The sequence below is a fragment of the Clupea harengus genome, unplaced genomic scaffold, assembly GCF_900700415.2.
Source record: "Clupea harengus unplaced genomic scaffold, Ch_v2.0.2, whole genome shotgun sequence".
Lineage (NCBI taxonomy): Eukaryota > Metazoa > Chordata > Actinopteri > Clupeiformes > Clupeidae > Clupea > Clupea harengus.
In genome coordinates this window covers 20,283-42,067 of record NW_024879766.1, presented here as the reverse complement: position 1 = coordinate 42,067, position 21,785 = coordinate 20,283, and the positions used below count along the sequence as shown (strand labels likewise).

Genomic DNA, 21,785 nt, shown 5'->3' with positions numbered 1-21,785 from the left:
GATTAGGCTGATAATTTGTCAATAAAAGCAGATATGTGGCCTACCAAAATACTGTGACAGCATAATCCACATTGTTGTTTACATGTTTGTGACAGAATTCTCTCCATATTGCACTCTTACAGTACGTGACTGTCCTTTAAAGAGAATATTCTGTCACCTGTCGAGCCATCTAGTATCACGAGACGATGTCAACTCCAGCCTAGCTAACAGGCTCCCAAACCAATAGCGACAGCTGCCCAAAGAGTTGTCATGAATGCCAAAATTCGTATTTAGGGGAAAGTGGACAGTTCGGGAATCATGTAGTGCGCCTATTTTAAAAGCTGAATGAGTTATGTTCCTTCGGGTGCAAAAACTAAAACCCGACGAACGAGCTGTGGGTAGCCTAGTTACTGCGACTAATTACAGTTTGTGTCAAGTTTTGTCGCGCTCCAGAGTGGTACCGATCAGTTAGTTATGGAAGAAGTTATCAATTCTGGTACATGTCCTGAATTAAAAGATTTGGAAACAAAACTTGGCATGAGAACACCGGAGAGTTTGTTGAGATCCATGAGAGAGGATTACTCAAGGGATGAACGCGCCCGGGATACTGATGAGAGTCTGGCTATGATTCTTCCTGAGGGACTTTTTGAAAAAATAAAAGCCCTAAAACTTCAGATGGTAAGCAGTTATTATTTAGATAACTATTTGACAGAGGATTATGTCATGCATTAGCACTAATTATATAGGACATCAACACGGAGGACGTGTTGACTATGATAAATCTACTGTTGATGAAAATGTAATTCGCTCCGGTGTTTTGTCAGATGCAAGTGAATTTGAACTGTTACCAAATGTTCTTCATTGCCATCGTTGACAGAGGTACATGTAAAAAAAAAAAAAAAACGTTTTCCGACGGGAAATTCATTTTATCATTAGTCTATTCTTGTCTTTGCATGTCTATACCGTTCTCACCTGGCTACCACATTTCACACATGCAGGGACAGCTGCGATCGGCAGACGTGAGAATTCTACGCCAGTTGTTGTCGCTGCATGAGAGCATGGAGATGCTCCGATGGCTACAGGGTGACCGGAGCACTCTCACCAGTCTAACGAGTAGCCTGACAGGCAGCCAGTCCAGTCTGGGTGAGGTGGCTAATATGACCCACGGGCCAGGTGGTGAGTCCCCCAGCTGTTGCCCAAGTACACCACCTGGAATAGCACACACACCATGTCCCTCGCCATCTGGAGCCACACAGTGCTCCACATCATTTGAAGATTCCAGTGAAATATCTGATCAAGCTTGGTCTACAGTGTCCAGGCCTACCGCTATAAAGGCTTTATCACATGAAGATGGCCCTGCAGATCTCACTGGGCAAACTGCTGTGCTTGAGAGGCCAAACAAGATCGATTCTAGCAAAGATCTACCCAAAAGTGATGAGTCACCTCAATGTAGTGGGCTGCCACACAGCAAAGTGGTGAAGGGTGAAGTGATGAACCACAATGAGGGAAGTGTTCAACATGCACAGGAGGAACCAGAGCTCTCCTTAGGTCAGAGTGAAGCCCTGCTGGGCTACGATACTCACTGGTGCTGGGTGGAGTCAAAGGACGATGTGACTTTCCATTGATAGCCTTCTCTTTTTTTTAACTGTATTTGACTCATTGATGAAAATGTAACATTAGTTGCAAATGAGTTGCTTTAGGATACTTTAGGCTATATAATGATTATGCAGATAGTTATGTTTGTACTTTTGTTGGTTTACGGTAAAACTGTAATTTAGTCGAGTAGTTTGTCATAAGCCATTCCACACCGCATTCTTTATATTTCTTGTACCATGCAGAATTTCTCCATAGTTGCTTGCCTTACAGAAAGTTTAGATGTTTCAGTCTCTGAATTTCTTCTCAATTTCTACAGACATTGAATATTATTGTCAAAGGAGTGCCTGGCCAGTTTGTCCATTGTAATGGTTGTTGTGGACTGCTGGTCATATGATGTCCAAGGCTTGTGATTTGTCTGTTTGAATCACATGGGTTGACAACAGCTCCCCCACTCAGCAAAAACGGCTCTTCAACTCCAAAAATCACCAACATGTCAAGTTGTCATTCCACAGCTCCGGTCAGTTCATAAACTGCTATACAGGACAAATGGTTGCAATGACAACTAAATGTTTTGTAGATTTTTATATTTTATAGATAATTAATAAAGCTACAAATGTATACACACAGCATGTGACTAGAGTCTAAAACTTGGGATAGTAGCCCCTCTGGTGTGTCTGATGTATTTGACAGTTAACGGAAACTTCCTTGAGAGTGCAGAAGGATTGCCAGTTGAGGTAAATATGTGAACAATGTTTAAAGATAAGGCCAACGGTCGAACAGAGACACTGCAGGCAAGATATCATACTGAACTGAAGAGCGTAGAGAGTGGAGATGGTAGCTTTGGTAACAAGTGTAGACACAACTAATGGATATGAGAGTTTCTGTAAATTGTCTCTAATTTTCAGAGAGGTGCTTGTATAAAATGCACTGTGTGGATATGGTTATTTTGTTACCTGCTGAACTGATAACTCATATAATAAAATAATGTAAACCAAGTTGTTCATAAAAGTGTATTTGTGACCATATAATTCAATTACAAAAATTTGATTATGTGTATAAAACTACATTTAAATTTAGAATTGTATGACATGCTTCAAGTTATATATAAAATTATAATTCATGCATACAATTCACTTGAAACTCATAAAATATATAAATATGTAATATCTGTTACAAAAAAGTGTGTGAATACTGATCACCCTCTGAGGCTAGGCATATGCTTTGAAAAGTTGTCAATGCACACCACAGCACAGCAGTATCAGAGATCGTTTTCTTTTCTCCAACGTACAAATCCTGTACATGGAAACACCATGAGAGATGGGTGCTGTTTCTGCAATACATCACCTATGATCCTTTGCTAATAAGTCACTGATTCTTCTCTGGATTAATAACTCTCATCTTGGTAAGACCTTCTCTATCTGACTCCACATTAATACTGAAAGCAGGATAGACAGGTGTGTGAAGACTGCAGTAGAATGTATGAAGGTGCTTTAGTCTAAGTGCATCATAGAATGATAGGATGCCACTGTCTACATCCAGAAACACCCCAATTCGGCTGGGAAAACCAGGAGTGGGGGTGGCAAAACAGAACTTGAACCAACCATGTTCAGCACAGAACTGGCCTCTGCTATGTGTATAGCTCAAGCCCCAGGAGGATTCGTCACTGCCAAGCACAACGCTGGACACCTTACCCTGGGCAGGTGCATACGAGATGCCCACAGTCCAACCAGGGATATTCTCCACCACGACCTCCCAGTGGTGCACTCCATCTCGGAAGGCCTCACAGCCAAACACACAGTAAGGACCATCTGAATGATCCGTGTTCTTAGGCAACCACAGTGAGCCACTTGCAAGACACAACTTTAACCTGGGATGTGCAGATTGTGGGTTTAACTTGATGTCATCTCCTACAAAAAAAAGAAGAAAAAAGGAGTATAACAAGGCATGAAACAAATATCTGTCTTATATTGCATCAGTATTAGTGCCACCCACAGTTGTGTACATTTCAGAAAGTGTGATAACAATGCATGTGTACATAATTACCTGAAAATGTTCCTTTCAGGGTATGGAACAGTGGCATGATTTTTGCAGAGGCAATGGGCTTTGGTCCACTCCACTCCCTCACCTCTTGGATTTGACGACTACATGACTCACTTTCATAAAGGTCTCCCCTTATGAGAAAAAAAAAAGAACATTAAATAGGACTCTTTTCACTTAAAGAAACGGTATACAACAATTTGCCACTTTCTGATCCATGCAACTAGTACTGGTATTATCTTCAAATACATTGTCATGGTATATGGTCATGTCAATGGCAGATAAACACACCTGTCATTGCAACTAGCCATCTAAGTTATCCAATAAGCAGTTGTATAGTCCGAATTAGACCACCCCACAAAAATGTAAAAAAAAAAAAAAAAGCTTTCACAGCACGACATGGCAAACTATATCACCAAGACAGTTAGCATGCTAGCAAGCCTTTACTTTGTGCCAACTGTACTGTTGTTGGTGTCTATGTTTTTTGCTTGCCTTTTCACCTAAATTCCTTACTACTGCTGTAACTGAACACTGTTTTGATCATAGTCAAAATATATAAATACAAATTGCCTCTGGCCTGATGGCAACAGATCATTATTCAAATTATTACACTGACCTTGAAGGTTTTTATTTGTATATTTTGGCAACTGTATGAATAACACACACATACTGTATATACATGTGCATTCGTTTTTGTCCTATATTCACTCATGTATATAATCTCCATATATTCATATATTCTATTAAAGTCAGATTAAAGGTAAATATAGTCTGGTTTACAGTATTACTGAATCAGACACTTACACTATAATTTTAATTTTACGATATCTTTGATGTTTCTCCATTTCAAGAATAATATATAAATATACAGACCTACCAGTCTGTGTTTTGCGAGGTCTGTAAAGATGAAAGAAAGAGAACAATACCTTAATACTCAAACTTGAACAACAAGCCTAAACTAAATTTTTTTGGTAACATAATATGTTATAATTATAATAGGCTATAACATAACACAACATGACAATAATGATACAACAAAGGACATTCTATGATACACTAACATATTCATGAGGTGGTGCATGCTACATTAACATATAGCACTTATAAATTATGTATCACATACAATAAATTAGGTAGTGCATGTTACCTGCAGTAGCAGCAACGGGTCTTGGATGGCCAGGGCCTGCTGTAAACCCTCCTGTGCTTCTACCAACCTTCCCTTCAGCTTCATCAGCCTTTCTACCCTGTGCTTCAGATTCCTGCTCTCCTGAACCAGGTCCACAGAGAATCGCTTTTGCCAAGCTTGTTCTTCAAAGTCTAGGAACATTTTGAGCTTTCTGAGAAAGGATGTACAGTCCCCCTGTTGACCTTCCAGGTTATTCTGCATAGAGTTTGGAAGAAAGATACATTGTCCATTCCTCATCAACATACTACACAAAAGATGCACAACCCTTCAATAGCCAGTACATTCAGAGGACACGATTGTGTGGATGTGAACCTTACCTTAGAACTGGCTGCAGTGTTCTCCAAATCTGACATACAATGTTTTATTTCTGACAAATTGAGTCTTACATCAGAAAGCTTGGCTTGGCAATTCTCCTAAAAATAGAAAAATAAAATAAGTACAGACTCGAAGCAACATCTGTGATATTCACGCTATGGACTAGACAAGACAATTATCTGGACATTTTACCTTCAGATTTGCTGTTGCTTCTGACAATTTGATGACGCTATGCCCTATTGTGTGTTTGGCCTCTGAAGGCAACATGCAGTACACGCACAGGGCAGTGTGATCAGACTGGCAGTAAAGTTCAAGTTCCTTTCCATGTGATTTGCATAGTCTGTTGGTGTTGGATATAGGATTTACAAGTACGTGTTGTTTAAGAGTATTATTCTCATAATGTGGCATAATGTGAAGGGTGCAGTATGACTCCTCACAATTCAGACACGTCTTTTCTGCCGGAAGTTTCTGCTGACCCTTGCACACGCTACAATCATGACCAGTAGATCGGTTTCCGTGAAATTTTTCGAGGATGTTGTGAAGGACAATATTCTTCTTCAATTCTATTCTGACATCACAAGGCGCTAAGCAAAGCGGACACGTATAATGTTGTGAAGGGGTTTCGTCTCCTCCAGCCCTTGCCAATGACCGTTTCAACTGATTGACGCATTCCTCACAATAGTTGTGTCCACATGGTAAAGTAACTGGTTCGACAAAAATGTCCCGGCAAACTGCGCAGATAAGTTCCTCGTCCAAAGACAAAACGTCAGCCATTGTTGTTACAATACAAATAACCAGCTAGTTGGCATAGCGTGTGATTTTATGGATAGGACCCACTCATGTTTGCCCCACCCACTGATGACGTAGGATATGCCGAACCGGTGTTGACAAACTGGAATACAAATTTAAAAAAAGACACTTTCTTTTCAACACTTAGGTAACTGGCTCTTTGCTATATTTTCTCAACCCTTTGCAACATTGTTACAGTGTCATTGTGGCCACATTCTGGAATACAGAGTAATTCTTTCAGGGTGTACCAGTCAGTTTACAGAATGTATAATAAAAGAAATTGCATTTGCATACATGATATACCGGTAATGATGTTACTATATGTAGTTCAGTCCAAGTTACTTGTTCTAAACGGTGAACTACACGGTAAATACACAGGATCCAGGAGAGCGTCCTTGCCAACACCTAACTACCATTTGTGTTTACATTTACATAGTGACGTTCTGTCTTACAACCAATTACTACCGAGAGATCCAGAGAAAGCGTTTGAAATCAACCAGTGAAAGCCAACTACGTCATATACCCGTTCTGTTGGTCATATTCGGACGTAACGTTAAACCAGCAAGAGTTTGGGTTCAACCTAAAGAATCAAAGCATTTCTGCCGTCAGATCTTGAATTCCCATATATTATGTAAGTCTTGTAGGCAAATTTGTATTTGTTGTCACGACTAGCGAACACTTGCATCAGAGCGTTTTAGCTAGAAAGCAAGCTAACTTGGACAAGACTATATGGACAGCAAGAGCTCAATGTGCAAGCTAAAACCCATCTAAGCCTGACATAGCAAGCGTAGAGCTAAATATTAACTATATTTTCTTGTTAAAGCACATATTTGGACGATCACAAACGGGAGGTGAATATACTTTCTGGCAATGTTCTGAATACGCAGCCGTCCTCAAGGTTAACTTAGCGTACTTCACTGACGTAAACGCATTTAAATTCTACCATACATAGCATGGTACCACGAAGCTGTTAAGCTTAACGTGATCCCTTAAGGTCGAAACCACGCGTAAGAGATTGCAGGTAATATTACTTGTCAGTTGTATAGAAAACGTGTACCAGTTATATTGCAAAAGTATTTAATTCAAGGTGTGAACATAAGATTTGTATCAATTGCGCATGGAAGTGTGTTACTGACGAAGCATAGTTACACATGTGCAAGTTGTATGAACTGTGTAGCTCAATCCCAGTCAAGTAGAATATATTATATTGCACTCCAGCCCTGCGAGTTTGAAGAGGTGTCCACCAAAGAGATGACTGATTTGCAGGACCATGGGGATGAAAGCAGTTATGAGGTGATAATCATTTCTCAATTGAACCCAGCTCAGCATGCTTTTCGTTTCCCAAACAACTAGTTAATACATATCTGATCGTCCCTTCTGTATTACCTTAAGGTCAGTCCCTAGTTCAATTGACTTTGCTTTGCTTTGCTTTGCTTAAGGTCCCAGGAGGAATGAGGCCTTTGTCTACAGACGATGCATTTCGTGAATCCTCACTGTACTCCAGAGCCACCAGATCCGACCTCCCGCTCAGCACTGGGGACATGGACGTGGCCTCAGACACCGACAGTGGAAGCAGAGGACAGAGACCCTACTACAGCCGACTCTCAGAGGGGAAGAGCAGGTTAGACTGAAGGACTCTATAGAAAACATATCCTTAATGCATTTACATGTAAATGTCAAAGTGAAAATGTATTTAACTAATATGTTAACTGTATGTTTCATACACATACAATTAAGTATGGCCTCTGTATTTTGTCGACAGTTATGATGATTTTGTTTCATCGGACAAAGGGCTTCTGCTAAAGACTCTCATTGATGCCGAATCTGCTGCCAACTCGGCTGCCATTCAGTTGGTGTCTTTTAAAGACATCTTGGACGAAGACTTTGGGGTTTGTGAAATTGTTTGTAATTGAGAGATTGACTTGTCTTGATTTCAAGAACTCAATTTAGGCTTGTATGTAACAGTTGTGGTTAATGTCTCCCATGTGTTTCCTCTAAATATGTGTTTGTTGTATAATCTGAGTTAGAATAGGCAGTCCTAAACTTTGAATTTATTTTTTTCTCCCTGGCTCTTATTTTGAGCTGACTCAGGGCTCTGCATTCCTAATGTTTTGTCAAAGACTCAGTGTTCCTCTTTTCTGTTGAAGGATTCGAGGTGCTCCAGTGATTTGCGCATGTCCAGGCAGCGAGGCCTTTTGTTAGATAAGTTGGAGGTCTTCAAGCGTATTAACAAGTCTGTCCGCCAACAGCTGAAAGAATTGCAGGATCAAGAGGTGTGTGTTGCCATGTTTGTGGTTTTTTGTGCTCACTAGTTCAAATTGCAACTATGCCACTTGCTTAGTGAACAGTGTTATGCAGATTTAATGGTAGACCATTTGGATGAATTTCAGTTGGCTCTAATGTACATTTTGTAATGCTGTATCCTAGGCATGCCGGCTGGACACAGACAGACAAATTGATGTATTGCTGAAGAGGCTAACACAGACAGAGAGTGAAAATCAGGTGTGATTTTTATTTTGATAAAAACACATTGCATCTATTTAGTATTTATAGCCCTGGTTTTGAAGTACTTTTTTGAAGATTTTTGTACTCTTTATAAATACCAACCCTATAATGTAATGCCACTGTGATTGCTACTATTACTGGGCTAAATAAACTCCACTGCCTGTTCATTTTCTAGCATTTAAAATCCAGTCTGAGTGAAAAAGAAAGAAGAGTAGAAGATCTGATGTCTCTACGGAAAAAAGAAATGGTAAGCATACACACATGGCTTCGCTTAATAAGGCATAACTTGTTACATCTGATTCTATCAGATGAAGTTTGATCCTTTACCCATCCGTGTTTGTTTGGAGTCACTTCCCAAGGTGAGCTGATGACACAAGCATGTAATGGAGCATTTACTAGCCCCATTAAAATGGTCCTCGACTTCACAATGTGACACTGCTGTCTTCATAGGCATGTGAGTCATCACAAGCTTCTATAAAACAAAAACTGACATATGCCCGTATGCCTGTATTGATGCAACCCATCAGGAGAATACTGAGTCGGTGGTCCAGCAGTCCAGATCTGTGGAGTCCACCCGGGCTCACCTGCAGAATCAGCTCCGAAGCAAAGAGGCCGACAACAACCGCCTGACTGTCCAGTTCAGGGTATACTGCTCACTGCATTACACTACCCCCATTGACCACATAGACCAGTGAGGCCAGGCTCAGGCTTTACCCCAGTGAAACTTTACCCCAGTGAAACTTTACCCCAGTGAAACTAAAAGGTGTCTCTGCGCCTCCTCAGGGTGTGGAGAGGACTGTCACGGAGCAGAAGCTGGAGATTGATGACTTGAAGAGTCAGATCAATGCTGTTTTTGAAAAGGCATCGCAGGAGAAGGATGCCTTGAAGAGGGCGACCCGGGCTCAGAAGCAGAGGGCAGAGAGGTTTGAGGTGGCCGTGGGGAAATGCTACGACCAGCTGAGAGAGAAGGTTAGACACTTGGGGTCACAGGGAGGGTGCCTCGGCTCTGAATCTGTCTTTAGAGTCAGTGCCAGATGTGAAATCAGTGTTTGGGCCATAGCCCCTACAACCTGCCTTCAGTACTGGTACACATTCACTGTTTACAGTGAACAGTTTACAAAGGTAGTTTTGCTGGGATGCCCTATAAGGACATTATATGTTTGGGCTGATCTGGTCATTTGATTTGGTGTGTGGTAAGACGTCCACTAATATAAATGTACTGTGCAGTAACTCCTATCTGGGGTCATTTTACACTGGAGGTATACATTATGGTTAGTCATTGGTGTAGTCTAGCAAACATTTGAATTTGAGGAATCTCAAAAAATGAGAGCTTCAGCCATGAATTGAAGTGCATATTCATCACTTTACTGGCTGATGAAGGAACACAGGATGGAAACCCACTTGTTTGCTCCAAACAGTCAATGTGAAGTGTAACTTACAGTGATTAAACTAAGCACATTTTACAGTGTGAACAAAAGTGTTAGCAGGGTTTCAACAATGGTTTAAAACCCTAATATCCTAAAGGCTGTGTGGTGTAGTATTAAACTGTGGCGTGTTCATTGTCAGGATGTGAAGCTGGCAGAGACGCGTGCTGAGAGAGACACGTGGAAGACCCAGCAGGAGCAGATCACCGAGGAGAAGGGGCACCTGGACACAGAGATCGCCATTCTGCGAGAGTGAGAGGCTAACCCTACCCCTGCTGTGTTGAACTGGGTTCAAGGATTCTTCTTGAATCAAGAGATCTTGTCCAACTCAGTGATAGTGAGCCGAGGTGACAGAGATGTGTCTGTTGTCTTGTTTTGAAGGCAAATTGCAAGCATGACTGCAGAGCTGATGAAGGAGAAGGATTCAGCGAGTGCTGCGAATGAAGTTCTGCTGAAGAAAGTTGAGAAACTCAGCACTGAAAATGGCGAGTTTGGCCTGGAGAATGCCACGCTAAAGGTAAAATATTGGTGCTGTATGTTGTTGGAGTGTTGTTGGTCCACTGTGTTCATCATTATTTCGTTTTTGTTTGTTTGTTTACTTTGACATTTTGCATGTACAGTATATTGTTCTTCCTTCCGTGTTGTTACATGTTACCTATTTTTTTTGTCTCCTATGCGCAGGCTTCCATTGCTGAGTTTGAGTATAAGTTGGAGCACTCTCTCTCCATTTACGAGGAAAACAGCACACGTTCTCAAGAGAGAAAATGTCAGCTGGACCAGTACCAAATTCAGGTGCACCTGTGAATAATGACATCTGGTCTTTAACTGCCTGTGTGTGCTGCTTTCCATTGCCTAGCTTGTTCACTGGGTAGATTTACTGAATGTTCACAAAAGGAAATCAGACAGATGTGTGCCATCAAAACGCCCATGTGGTTAATTCTTCACTGAGAAAGACACAATTTGTGAGATTTGACTGTCATGTTACACTGTCCTGTTCTGGTTTGTTTCAGATAGCGGAGTTACAAACTGAGGTCACAGACCTGAGAATAAAGCTCGAAAGCGCCCTAAAGGAAAAAGAGAATATCATAGAAGGAGGACACGCTGAGGTTGCCGAGGTAACAGTACATTTGCACTGGTGGTTCTGATTTGCTTAATCATAGCATAATTGTCATTCAGTGAGAGGCGTACAAGATTCAAGTTGTATTTGATTGTAATCGTCTCTGGGAAAATCTGTCTTGGGACATAAAAGCTGCCACATAAAGATACATGCAACTATATTGCAGTAACAGAAATAAGGTGCATAGTGCAAACATAAGTGCATTCAAGTACATGCAGCACAGCCCTTCGTTTCATACCCCCTTAGGTTTCACTGATGGAGGGATGAAAGAGTTGGTTTTTGTTCAGGTTTATTCAGGTATCTTTCCCTGTGTTTAATTGGAACCAGCAAAGAGCATTTCAGCACCCTCGCCTTCCATTTCACTTCCATTTCTGTGTGGACCCGTCTTTTTATTTGTGATTTTAACTTAACTGATGTGCAAATTAAGCTACAATTCCATAACGTAATATACCCTCTATCCCCGAATGATGAAATAACATCAATACTCCCTGTCCAACCCCGAACGCTGTTGGATCCTAGGACATACAGAATCCACATGGACATTCCCAGACGGATTACAGTCAGTATGTCCACCCAGGTATTTCTAAGAATGTACCTGGGTAATACAAGCGATATGAACCAGTAGTGGAGAACGATCCCCCAGATGTCCTTGGGTCAAAACCCATAAAACCATGCATCCCAAATGACCTCTCTTGTAGAGAATTCTATTTGAAAAAAAGAATTGTCATGAGTTAGGGTTAGGGTCATTAATATTGAAATGTGTACAAGCTTTACTTCATTCTGTTTCACATAGTCATGGTTGTGTGGGAGAAAAAGGGAGACACGTAGCCATAAAGCGATGAGTGGGTATTTGCCAGTAGACACTCACAGTGTTCTTTAACCTCTAATCATTTGATGGGCATTTGGCGAGGTTTGGTAAAGTCAAGGATAGATTGAAGGAGGAACAGACATCATCTCGGCCTCAAAAGTGCTGCTCTTACAGAAAGACATTCAGCTGAAACCTTTTTAAAGAAATCTTGTGTGTATGTGATAAGATTTAGTTCTGTTTGTTATATATTTAGACAAAAAGGCAAAAAGGGCAGGGAATGTTTGAGAACGTAGAAGCACAGGAAGTAACAGCGCCGTATTTAGTCAGCTTAGATTTGTGCGACTCCTGTTTGAGCCGACCTCGCCACCACTGCCAACACACACACACACACACACACACACACACACATCGCCTCTCCAACCCCCTCTGCGTCTGCGTGTGTGGCCCCAGGCGCGGGAGCAGCTGGAGGGTCGTGTGCTGGAGCTGGAGGCCTGCCCCGAGCTGCTGAGTGCCACAGAACAGCGGCTGGAGGACAGCCAGGACAACCTGCGGCGCTCCGAGAGGAAGCAGGCCGAGAAGGACGAGGCCCTCCGGCAGCAGCAGTTAAAGGTGTGCTCTGCATCTGCGTGGATGCGATTCCACAAAGTGAAGTGGTGGTCTCCTCATGTGTGTGAGAGGACGTAGCCATTCTTTTTTTTGTTATTGGACACCTTGAGCCACAAGGTGGCAGTGAAACTCTGTTTGGCGAGTCCTGCTTGTCACCGTGTTCCTCAGTGGTTGTTTGGATCTGTGGCGTGACTACGTAGGCTAGCTGTGTTTGGCAGTTTTGTGCTGTGGTTTTGTGTTTGTTTCTCACCATCTGAGTGAGGTCAGTGTTGTGGTAGACACCCCTGTTAGTGAGTCTGGGCCCATACTGACTCAGAAACCCATTGAAAATGTCACTCTCTTCGCCTCTTTACTCTTTACTTGTGTTAGGTGTGTGTGTGTGTGTGTGTGTGTGTGTGTGTGTGTGTGTGTGTGTGTGTGTGTGTGTGTGTGTCGAGGTGTGTGTGTGTCGAGGTGTGTGTGTGTGTCGAGGTGTGTGTGTGTGTGTGTGTGTGTGTGTGTGTGTGCTGATGCTCATCCACTGACCTCATGATTCCCTGCCTGAACAATCTCAAATATTTGTTCTGTAGGCTGAGCGACAGCTGGAGAAACTGAAGTCCTCTGTTGAGATGAAGGATTCAATTAATGAAGCAAACAGTCAGCTGCAGGAGAAAATGGAGTCTCTTCAGAAGTGGGTTTCTAATTTAGGACTTTTAATCACTGTAAATCAATCACCTAAGACTTTTAACCTGATACACACTTCCCCTTTCATAAGCACAGCTTAATGTGTCATTATTAGTTGAAGTCTGTGTGAGGCCTCCTAAGCACTAGCATAAGGAAACATTCTGTCTGGGTATTCAATAATACAGTTCACATACATATTCACACAAACAAGTAGACGGACATAAGCATACACACACACACACACACACACACACACAAAAGGCATCTTTGTGCTACAAACCTCACGTGTGTGTTTTTGACTGTATTTGTCGTGTGTGGTGCAGGCACCTGGAGGAGGCTCACACTGACAACAGGGAGCTGGTCCACAGGCTGGCCGCCCAGGAGGAGGCCCTGCACTACAGCAGCCGGCAGCTGGAGCAGCGCTCGGCCGAGTGCCAGGCCCTCACCCGCCAGCTGGAGACCGCCCTCACTGACGTCAGGCTACAGGTAAAGCCCCCCCCCCCCCCCGCCCCCCTTCTATTGCCTGTCAGCGGCGGAGAGCAGATGTGGACCAGTTGGCCCTCAGGTCCTTAGAGCTCAGATGGCCTGGAGTCAAACTTGAATAAAGGTTCAAAAATAGTCTCATGGCAAGGGCTATATTTTCTGATGGGATGAGTTTCAAACGTGGTGACATGCAAAGATTAACGACCTGTGTGGAGAATGTCAAAGCTCGAGACAGGCTTGCGAGGGCATGGATGTAGCTGTAATGGGGTTTGTGGTGATGGACGTGTCAATGGTGCGTGTCAGACCCTTTCTGCACCTCTGTCCTTGTGTGTAGGTGTCCAAAGTGAAAGAGAAGACGTCGGCCAGAGATGTCTCTCTGCAGGCCAGGATCCAGGAGATGGAGGCTGAGAAAAGCAGGAGGGTGAATGAGTTAAGGCAGCTCAAGCAGAGCAAGATATCAGTACGTAAAATCTGTTGTAGCCTGCATGATTTTTCTTTGTTTGTTGGTTGTTTAAAGAAGGATGTTGCACAAACCGCTTAACATAATGAACAACACCTCACATCCCCCCTGCACAGCCTACTAGTCAGGCACCAGTGTCCTCAGTCAGAAGTTCCTTCAGCTCCACTGCAATAAGGACCATTACAGGAAGTAATTCAATATATAACGACTCGGTGCCGGGAGAGGCTTATCCTCTGTGTGGCAGTGCACATTCTACATTTGATTTAGAGCTATATCTTAAATTCCATTTTTATTCTATTTATTTTATCTTATGTTATAGTAGTTTATATATTTGTTAATATAGTGTTTTTTTTGTGTGTTTTGTGATTTATGTGAATTGCTGCTTCAATACTACAATTTCCCAATTTGGGGACCAAGTAATCTAAAAAAAAGAAAGTAATCTAGCTATGATCGACTTTGTTAGTGTTATCTCCTTGCAGTTTAGCTAATGGAATTATGTAAAAAAAAATATGTTATGTTTATGCATATAGAACCGTTTAAAGGAACACATTTGTAACACCCGGTCCATCTTTTATATATGTCTCTTAAAATACAGAGTGAGAAGCAGTATGAATTGCGCCTTAAAGACCTGCAGCTGAGCCTGGATCAGTCGGAAAGTCACAAACAAAGCATTCAGAATTACGTGGATTTCCTCAAGAACTCCTACTCCACCATGTTTGACGAAGGTCTACCATCAAGCTTCGGATCGTCTTATTTCTTAAAGTAATGCTTGTGGTCTACATTCTGTCTGTTAATGTTTTTGTGAGTGAATGTCTGTGAGTGTTTGTCTCTGTGTAGCCATATCAAAGATCATAATCATAAGCGGTGCTGTTTTACCAGAGAAAAATTCTTTGAATTCACCCTTCAAATGTAATCTGTGACCAGTTCTCATGGATATTATTTATATATTTATTTGTATAGATGGAAATACTGTAAATGTGTGATGGTTTAAATTATTATTAAAATATCTCTTGAAAGTCACCTTTTGAAAACACCTGCTGTTGAGCCTTTTGATTGCTTACTTACACACAAGAAAACCTGTACTTCTGGCCTATATTTTTAGTGTTACATAACAAGAGCAGAATATTATCGAACTTTTTCTGTAGTGCTTAACCTTACCACACAGCTCCGTGAATAGCACACGTCATATTTAGCTTCAATGCCATTGCTGACGTTTTAAGGGAATGAGAAATTGATTGTTTGGCAGTAGCCTGTACTGTAATTGACAGAAGGTAATGATTTCTGCTGAAGTCAACCTCAATCACTAGTCAGTGACACTGTGACAGATAGTAGAACTCAATCTAAGTTCGGTACACGGGTAGACAGTCCAAAGGCAGGCAAACAAATCCAACAAGGAGAAGACAGCGACAGGGTTAGGTGTAGGTCAGGTTGGGTTTCGGTACACAGTTTGAAAATCATGCAGATAAATCCAGTAGGGAGAAGGCAAAAGCAGTGATTGTTAAACAGGCAGAGGTTGGCAACACTAGAAAATCAATACATAAGGAGAAATCGCTGGGAGGCTAGAAACACGGAGGAAACAACGAACTGGCAAAGAGACACAGGAACACACAGACTAAATACACTAGGTGATGAGGGACAGGTGCAAACAATCAAGGCGGGACAGACAATCAACAAAGGCGGGGCATAAGGGCAGGGCGTGAAGTGTCTGAAACGAGAGGAGAGATGAGTAAACAAACACACCACAGAACTGAAGAATAAATGATTAAAATAAGGAAAACAAAACTAGGAAACAGGACGGGACTTAACATTATGTACATCTTTAATGTCATTGCATAATGTTTTTGTGACAACATTCACGTGAACCAACACAATAGTTTCATTTAACTGTTGACTGCCCATTGAATCGCCCCACAAGTTTTAACTGACTATTTCATAACATGCACTGACTTTTTAGTGCAGACTAGGCCATCAGATTAAGTGTAAGAGGCCGAGTTTTATTTATATAAATTTGGAATGAGTCGGGAACTTGGAGAGCCTCCCATTGCAGGCTGCATCTGGCTGAAGGTTCTGAAACAAAGAGCCTTTGTGCACGTTCAGACGAGATGGACGCATTGTGATGCCACGTGCGTCAAATCCTCATTTTTCCCCCCTGTCCAGTTGTTGCTTGTGTAAACCGTTTCCGTCCATAGACAGTTTGGCACACACGCCCCCAGTGCTGAGGGGAAATTCTTTCCGTTTGTGCGGTTTATGACTGTGCTTCATGCCGTACTGTGGAAGACGGCTAAAATGATTGACTTAATTACTCCATGACGTCATCCATGGAGTCGTGAGAGAGTCCATTGGATTCCTTTTGCTTTCCGGAAAAGCATGCTGTACAGAATGTGCTACTGAACCCACGTCTGTTTTATTCATTTGTGTTACTCAGACTTGTCTTTTTCTGATGATTTACTATATAAAGTGTTAGTCTAACAAACAAACTTCGAACATGAGGCCTTCTTGTTGATGTTTGAGCAGTTGAATACATATCCAGTTTTGTATCTTTGGCCCATGAATGTAGTTAATTGTTTTTGAGCCACTGAATGATTGTTTTAGTTCTGCCTGGACTATCCCTACGCATTGGCAAATGTAATACTCGGGATATATTTACTCCACCTTTCATTTTAGGTCCAGTGTAATATTTGCTAAAATTAGATGTTGGAAAATGGCTCTGGAATCTGTACTTGTCACAGTAAACAGCTGGGTGACCTAAATGTCCGTATACAGTAGCCTAAAAATAACAACAGAGCAGGTTTATATTTCAGGATGATAACACTTCTAAACATGGCTTACTATTTGGCAATACACTGCACTACAATTTGCAATAGTTCTCCTGTGGTTTAGCCCCCCCCCCCCCCCCCCCCTTCCCTTTACATGTGTTCATGAATGCCTCATTATCTTGGATGGATGACATTGTGAATGCTATTGTAATGTGGATCCTGTCACATAATGACAGCTGAGCTTCCCTCTTCATTCCAGAAAAGGTAGTTGAGTGTGTGGATGGAGATAGTTTACTTTGATGAGGATGACCCAACCAGATTCCTCTGATGCCAGAAACCACATCGCTCTGTATAATGCAGTAGTTTAATGCTCTGGGCCATCTTAGAGTGAGCCATCCTAGAGAGAGTCTCCATTATAAAAACCTGGAATTCTGCTGCAGGGAATATTACATAATGGGCAAAACTGCATCACCAACTATCCAACATAATTGACTATCTAGGAGGTGTCTGTCCATATACTGTGTGTGTGTGTGTGTGTGTGTGTGTGTGTGTGTGTGTGTGTGTGTGTGTGTGTGTGTGTGTGTGTCTGAGAGAGAGAAAGAGAGTGTGTGTGTGTGTGTGTGTGTGTGTGTGTGTGTGTGTGTGTGTGTGTGTGTGTGTGTGTGTGTGTGTGTGTGTGTGTGTGTGTGTGTGTGTGTGTGTGTGTGACCATGGATAATAGGTCAATCTAATAACAGATTGCAGTACTGGTGAAACTGGCAGCTGTGGTGTCAGACTTTGACTGGCTGGACTGCACAATCACTCTGTAATTTAACATGTGTTCAGCTGTGGTCTCTGCTGATTCATGCAAAGCGGAAAGATGCATCTCACGTAATCATCACAGCATTGAGGTGAGAATTGCACAAATGTCAAGTCTGTCTGCTGTTTGTACCTCTGGCCAATTACATGTATTCAACTTTCTACAGGTACCTGAGTCTGACTGTATCTCTGCTCTTATTCTGCACCGTTCTCTCATTCAGCTACCCATGGCATCCACAAACAGGCTTTCTGGACACTCTATAATGTATGTATGGATGGATGTATGTATGGATAGATGGATGGATGGTATCTGTTCCTCATTATGTTCAGCTGCTCATTCCATTGCAAAGGCCTATACTTCTTATCAACAACTGCCACTGATTGTCAGAAAGTCATCATATGAATGTAAAGGTTAATGTATTATTTAATTCAGCAAATTTGAATGTAATTCTCATTTACATGGTATGTGTCACATTTTCTTCAATCCGCAATGATCTTTGCTACCTGTTGCTCTGACATCATACTGAGGTTGAGATCAGAATCCTCCAGTCTTCTTTAAAAAATGTTACCTCACTAGACATAATTGTGGCGATCTGGCTGCTTTTCTGCATAATATGGACTTCAAAGGTAAATGGTAAATGGTTCATGCAAGTTAGAGTCACATTAGCGGAAGAGTGTTGATTTCCAGCTCTGAGGATGTAAGAGGTTCTGCTTTTGTTCAGGGTAGTTGTGCACAGTTCAAAAGAAGTGCAAATGTGGAAGTATACATCTGCTTATCTGCATTGGCACATTGAAATACCACATTACTATTACCAAAAATGTCTGAATGCTGTCTAGAGTTAGAATATCTGCCACACACACAAACACAGACCCTCTACAGTGCATGTTTCCATTCCTTTATGCTCACCTTCTTAGTGTAATCATAATAATAACCACAATGCCCTTGATTAGTTTAGTGTAAGCATACACGGTTCAAACACACAGAATTGATGAGTTCAGTCATAGCGCAGTGGTGGAGCAGGAAAATCACATTCTAGTGTGATGGTCCTCTACTGCTGTAGTTAATATGCTGAATAAACATTAGTTAATAGGTAATACAAGAGTTAGTTAATACATTAGCTAATTCATGTGTTGATATAAGTTATATATGGAAGTGTAGCCTAATGTAGTGTTATTTTCCAATAATATCTATCTCCAATGTGTTGCAAATGACTGACAATGAATTCATTAGGTGTATAACGCATTATTGGATATAAATTAACAATTCACTTTTTGTCCAGAGAGGTTACAACTTTTGAGAAGTCTGCTTATGGAATATTAAAAGTGTATTTGTACACATTTTCCCTGCGATCTGAACGTTATCATGGCAGGATTCCTATCAGTGTCATATCAGTGCTCCTTTTCTTACTTTTGCTGCTCTCCACATCATGAGCTAACAAACCATTTCCTGTTTTTGAAATACGCCCCGTCAAAAAATCCTCTGAATGTTTTTCTTTCTTTTTTTTTACAAAGTTGATTGTCATCATGTTATATTCATTATTATTCTCAGATTTTTGACTTTTTCATACAGTTTGTAGAGCTTTCCGCATCACTTTAGCTTCACATTTCAATTGATAAAAGACAAACTGTACAAACACATTTTTTTTATAAATAAACTTTTATTCACACCGCAGAAGCAACATAAATAAAATAAAATATAAGTATAGTATAAAAATATGCTTTTCTTATTAATAAATAAATATGAAAAAATAACAAAATGCATTCATAAACACAAAGGCAGCTGCCACTAATGCCTGCTCTAGTTACTTTATATATACCAAAGGAAGCAGCATGTGGTCTAAAACGGACAGGCTGCCTAACCGAGCACAAACCCTACAGTCACAAGATCATGTATTGTTTCTGATAAACAAGACACACACACACAAGTCAATACAAAAAATATGAATTCATAAAAGATAATAGTTATGCTCCAACATGAAGCTAATACTGACACTCCAATATTATGAAGTAATATTAAAAAAAATACCACACTTCTTTGCATATGTTATCAAGATTTCCTCCAGACAGCTCATGCAATCTTGTCTAACAGGAGGTTCAATTTATCATGTACCTAACTGTTTGTCACTCATTCGTAAACCTGTGCATGTCATTCTCCAGCCTGTGCATTGGGAGGGGGCCCTCAACTCTGAGGGGACAGTCTGAGCTGCACTTGCAAGACTGGATCATCATCACGTCCTTGATGAAGGTTTCCCCATTATCACAATGGAACTGCACGGGCAGGGTTCTAGTTTGCTCTGGGTGGCAGCACCGTCCATCCAGGCATGAACCACAATATTTTGGCCAGTATTTTTTCATGCTGCTGCAACCTGCGTACGTCAGCTTCACTGGCTGCTTAGGTTTTTCGGTGCGACTGCACTTCTTCCCTCTCTGAAAAAATGATAACATAACAGCTATTATTGTATCTCAAAAGAATGTTTTAACACAAGACACCCTAACAATCATGCCATGCCTAGATAGACTAAATTCAAGTTATGCACTATGCTTACCTTTAAACCAGACTGAGGGAATGGAGAACATGGCCGCACTTGGCAAATGCGTGACTCCTTCACCAGCTTGCACTGTGGATTGTTGTTGGTGACTCTGGTGGAGACCCCAACGCCACAGGTCTTTGAGCATGGAGACCAGCTGGTAGAATCAGTGACACACTTCTGACCAGAAGACAATATGCGGGTCACAGGCGGGCCTCTGAAAGCTGAGAAGGTAGGGAAAGACACTCAATGAATTTCATAATGCTTAATGGCAACTGATGGTCCCCTATTTGAGGTATACTTAGGACAACAATTCTGCTTTAAAACATTGTTGATCACAAGGGTTCATTCAGAAATAGGTAATTTAGCCATAACTGATTGATTGTACCTGGCAACTTTGTTACAATTAGTAAAGATGAGCATGAGTGTGAGAGTGGAGAAGCACTGACCTGCTTGAGGCTTTCCTTTGAACCTTGAAAACATCTTATTCTTCTGTGTGAGGTTTTCGTCAGGTTGGCCAGCTTTGGTTTGGCCTTTCTTCACTTTCAGGTTGTCTGTATCCTCGCAGACCCACTTGTCACAGCACTGGCCAGGCACCTTGACCAATGTGGGGTTGAGACACCCGAGGGCAGGTATTGAAAGCTCCTGAAGACACAATTGAACGCACCCCACGGCACCGTCTATGCAAGTGCACTGATGCTTGCAACTTGGCTGAAAAGTCTCTCCATTCTGATACATTTTGTTGTTGAACTCACAAGGTCTTCCTTCGAGTTTGGCTGTTGAGAGGAAATTCAAAGACGATGCCGTTTAAATAAATCGTTCAGCAGCACAACGCACACAAGTCACAACGCACTTTAAAAAAAAGTTCATCCAGTTTGAATATGTGAATGTATTCATACCTCGACATATGCCTTTAGTTGCACCCCAGCTAGCCCCGAAATTACACTGAAGTCCTTTGATGTGGTCACACGGCTCCGTGTTGCTGCAGTCTTCATTCAGCTGTCTCGCGCAGACCTTGCAACAACCGCATCTGTCCGTCACCAAGCTGACTCCCAGCTCACATCTTGGTGTCTCCCGGGGACATTCGCACACCGAAGGGCATGTGGAGAAAACCTGTACAAACACAGATCAGAAACTATATGTCAAGATGTGGACAAATGAGCAGTGTATCGTTTACTTCATTTTTTAAGTAGGAAAAGGAAACTTAAAGAAAATTACATTTTCCTTACCCTTGTAAGGCATCCAAAGATAATAACGGTTAAAGAAAGCACCAGCATGTCTATTTGCTTTCCTCTGCTATCTCAATTATAAACACACTTGCACTGAGTTCCTGTGCTGCCGGTTGTATGGTCGCAGTCGTGTCTCCCTCCCTTTTATAATGCTAAGCGGGCTTACGTATGAACTGGCTTGGTTGTGAGGTGTTCCTGAAAGTATGCCTGGAATGTTTCAGACGCGCTTTCCCATTCAGGAAAGACGCCCCCCTGACTTCGCAGAGGACGTAGAGCGAAAATGTATTTCTCATGGATGGACAATGTTGGAAAAGGGTTGCTCATGTCCCTCATGTTGCTGATGAAGTACATATACCAGGTTCTCAATATTAGATCAAATGCTACAGTGCCCTCCACAATTATTGGCACCCTTAGTGAATGTGACCAAAACAGGCTATGAAAAAATATGTCTTTGCTGTTTATCCTCTTGGTCTTTTTACTCAAAATATTCACAAAAATCTTACCTT

The 21,785-nt window shown here is 41.7% G+C and overlaps 4 protein-coding genes across 10 annotated transcripts; 2 read left to right on the top strand and 2 right to left on the bottom strand.

Annotated features, from left to right (window-relative positions):
- The first annotated feature begins 110 nt into the window (after positions 1 to 110).
- On the top strand, positions 111 to 2,118 carry LOC122130298 (leucine rich adaptor protein 1-like). The gene is made up of 2 exons (XM_042704989.1): positions 111 to 657; positions 978 to 2,118. The coding sequence occupies exons 1-2, from the start codon at positions 454 to 456 to the stop codon at positions 1,602 to 1,604; spliced, it is 831 nt and encodes a 276-aa protein (XP_042560923.1). The 5' UTR covers positions 111 to 453; the 3' UTR covers positions 1,605 to 2,118.
- A 12-nt stretch (positions 2,119 to 2,130) lies between these two features.
- On the bottom strand, positions 2,131 to 5,991 carry LOC122130297 (E3 ubiquitin-protein ligase TRIM41-like). Of its 2 annotated transcripts, none has more exons than XM_042704988.1 (6): positions 5,551 to 5,991; positions 5,116 to 5,211; positions 4,760 to 4,993; positions 4,490 to 4,509; positions 3,619 to 3,746; positions 2,131 to 3,482 (listed from the first exon to the last, which is right to left on the bottom strand). In XM_042704988.1, exons 2-6 carry the CDS (start codon positions 5,149 to 5,151, stop codon positions 2,941 to 2,943), a joined length of 960 nt encoding a protein of 319 aa, XP_042560922.1. In that variant the 5' UTR covers positions 5,152 to 5,211; positions 5,551 to 5,991; the 3' UTR covers positions 2,131 to 2,940. The 2 variants fall into 2 exon arrangements, with proteins under 2 accessions (XP_042560922.1, XP_042560921.1); XM_042704987.1 differs by having other exon boundaries at positions 5,306 to 5,990.
- Positions 5,992 to 6,360: 369 nt separating this feature from the next.
- On the top strand, positions 6,361 to 15,001 carry LOC122130296 (outer dense fiber protein 2-like). 5 transcript variants are annotated; one of them, XM_042704984.1, is made up of 18 exons: positions 6,361 to 6,753; positions 7,121 to 7,195; positions 7,342 to 7,523; positions 7,665 to 7,791; positions 8,050 to 8,175; positions 8,330 to 8,404; positions 8,583 to 8,654; positions 8,935 to 9,051; positions 9,191 to 9,376; positions 9,974 to 10,083; positions 10,213 to 10,348; positions 10,513 to 10,623; positions 10,842 to 10,946; positions 12,207 to 12,365; positions 12,932 to 13,032; positions 13,349 to 13,511; positions 13,843 to 13,968; positions 14,564 to 15,001. In XM_042704984.1, exons 2-18 carry the CDS (start codon positions 7,154 to 7,156, stop codon positions 14,732 to 14,734), a joined length of 2,109 nt encoding a protein of 702 aa, XP_042560918.1. In that variant the 5' UTR covers positions 6,361 to 6,753; positions 7,121 to 7,153; the 3' UTR covers positions 14,735 to 15,001. The 5 variants fall into 5 exon arrangements, with proteins under 5 accessions (XP_042560918.1, XP_042560917.1, XP_042560916.1 ...); XM_042704983.1 differs by having other exon boundaries at positions 6,361 to 6,923; XM_042704982.1 differs by having other exon boundaries at positions 6,362 to 6,533.
- Positions 15,002 to 19,007: 4,006 nt separating this feature from the next.
- On the bottom strand, positions 19,008 to 21,471 carry LOC122130301 (CCN family member 1-like). 2 transcript variants are annotated; one of them, XM_042704996.1, is made up of 5 exons: positions 21,269 to 21,471; positions 20,950 to 21,163; positions 20,500 to 20,826; positions 20,069 to 20,274; positions 19,008 to 19,949 (listed from the first exon to the last, which is right to left on the bottom strand). In XM_042704996.1, the coding sequence occupies exons 1-5, from the start codon at positions 21,290 to 21,292 to the stop codon at positions 19,644 to 19,646; spliced, it is 1,077 nt and encodes a 358-aa protein (XP_042560930.1). In that variant the 5' UTR covers positions 21,293 to 21,471; the 3' UTR covers positions 19,008 to 19,643. The 2 variants fall into 2 exon arrangements, with proteins under 2 accessions (XP_042560930.1, XP_042560929.1); XM_042704995.1 differs by having other exon boundaries at positions 21,280 to 21,464.
- Between the last annotated feature and the right edge of the window lie 314 nt (positions 21,472 to 21,785).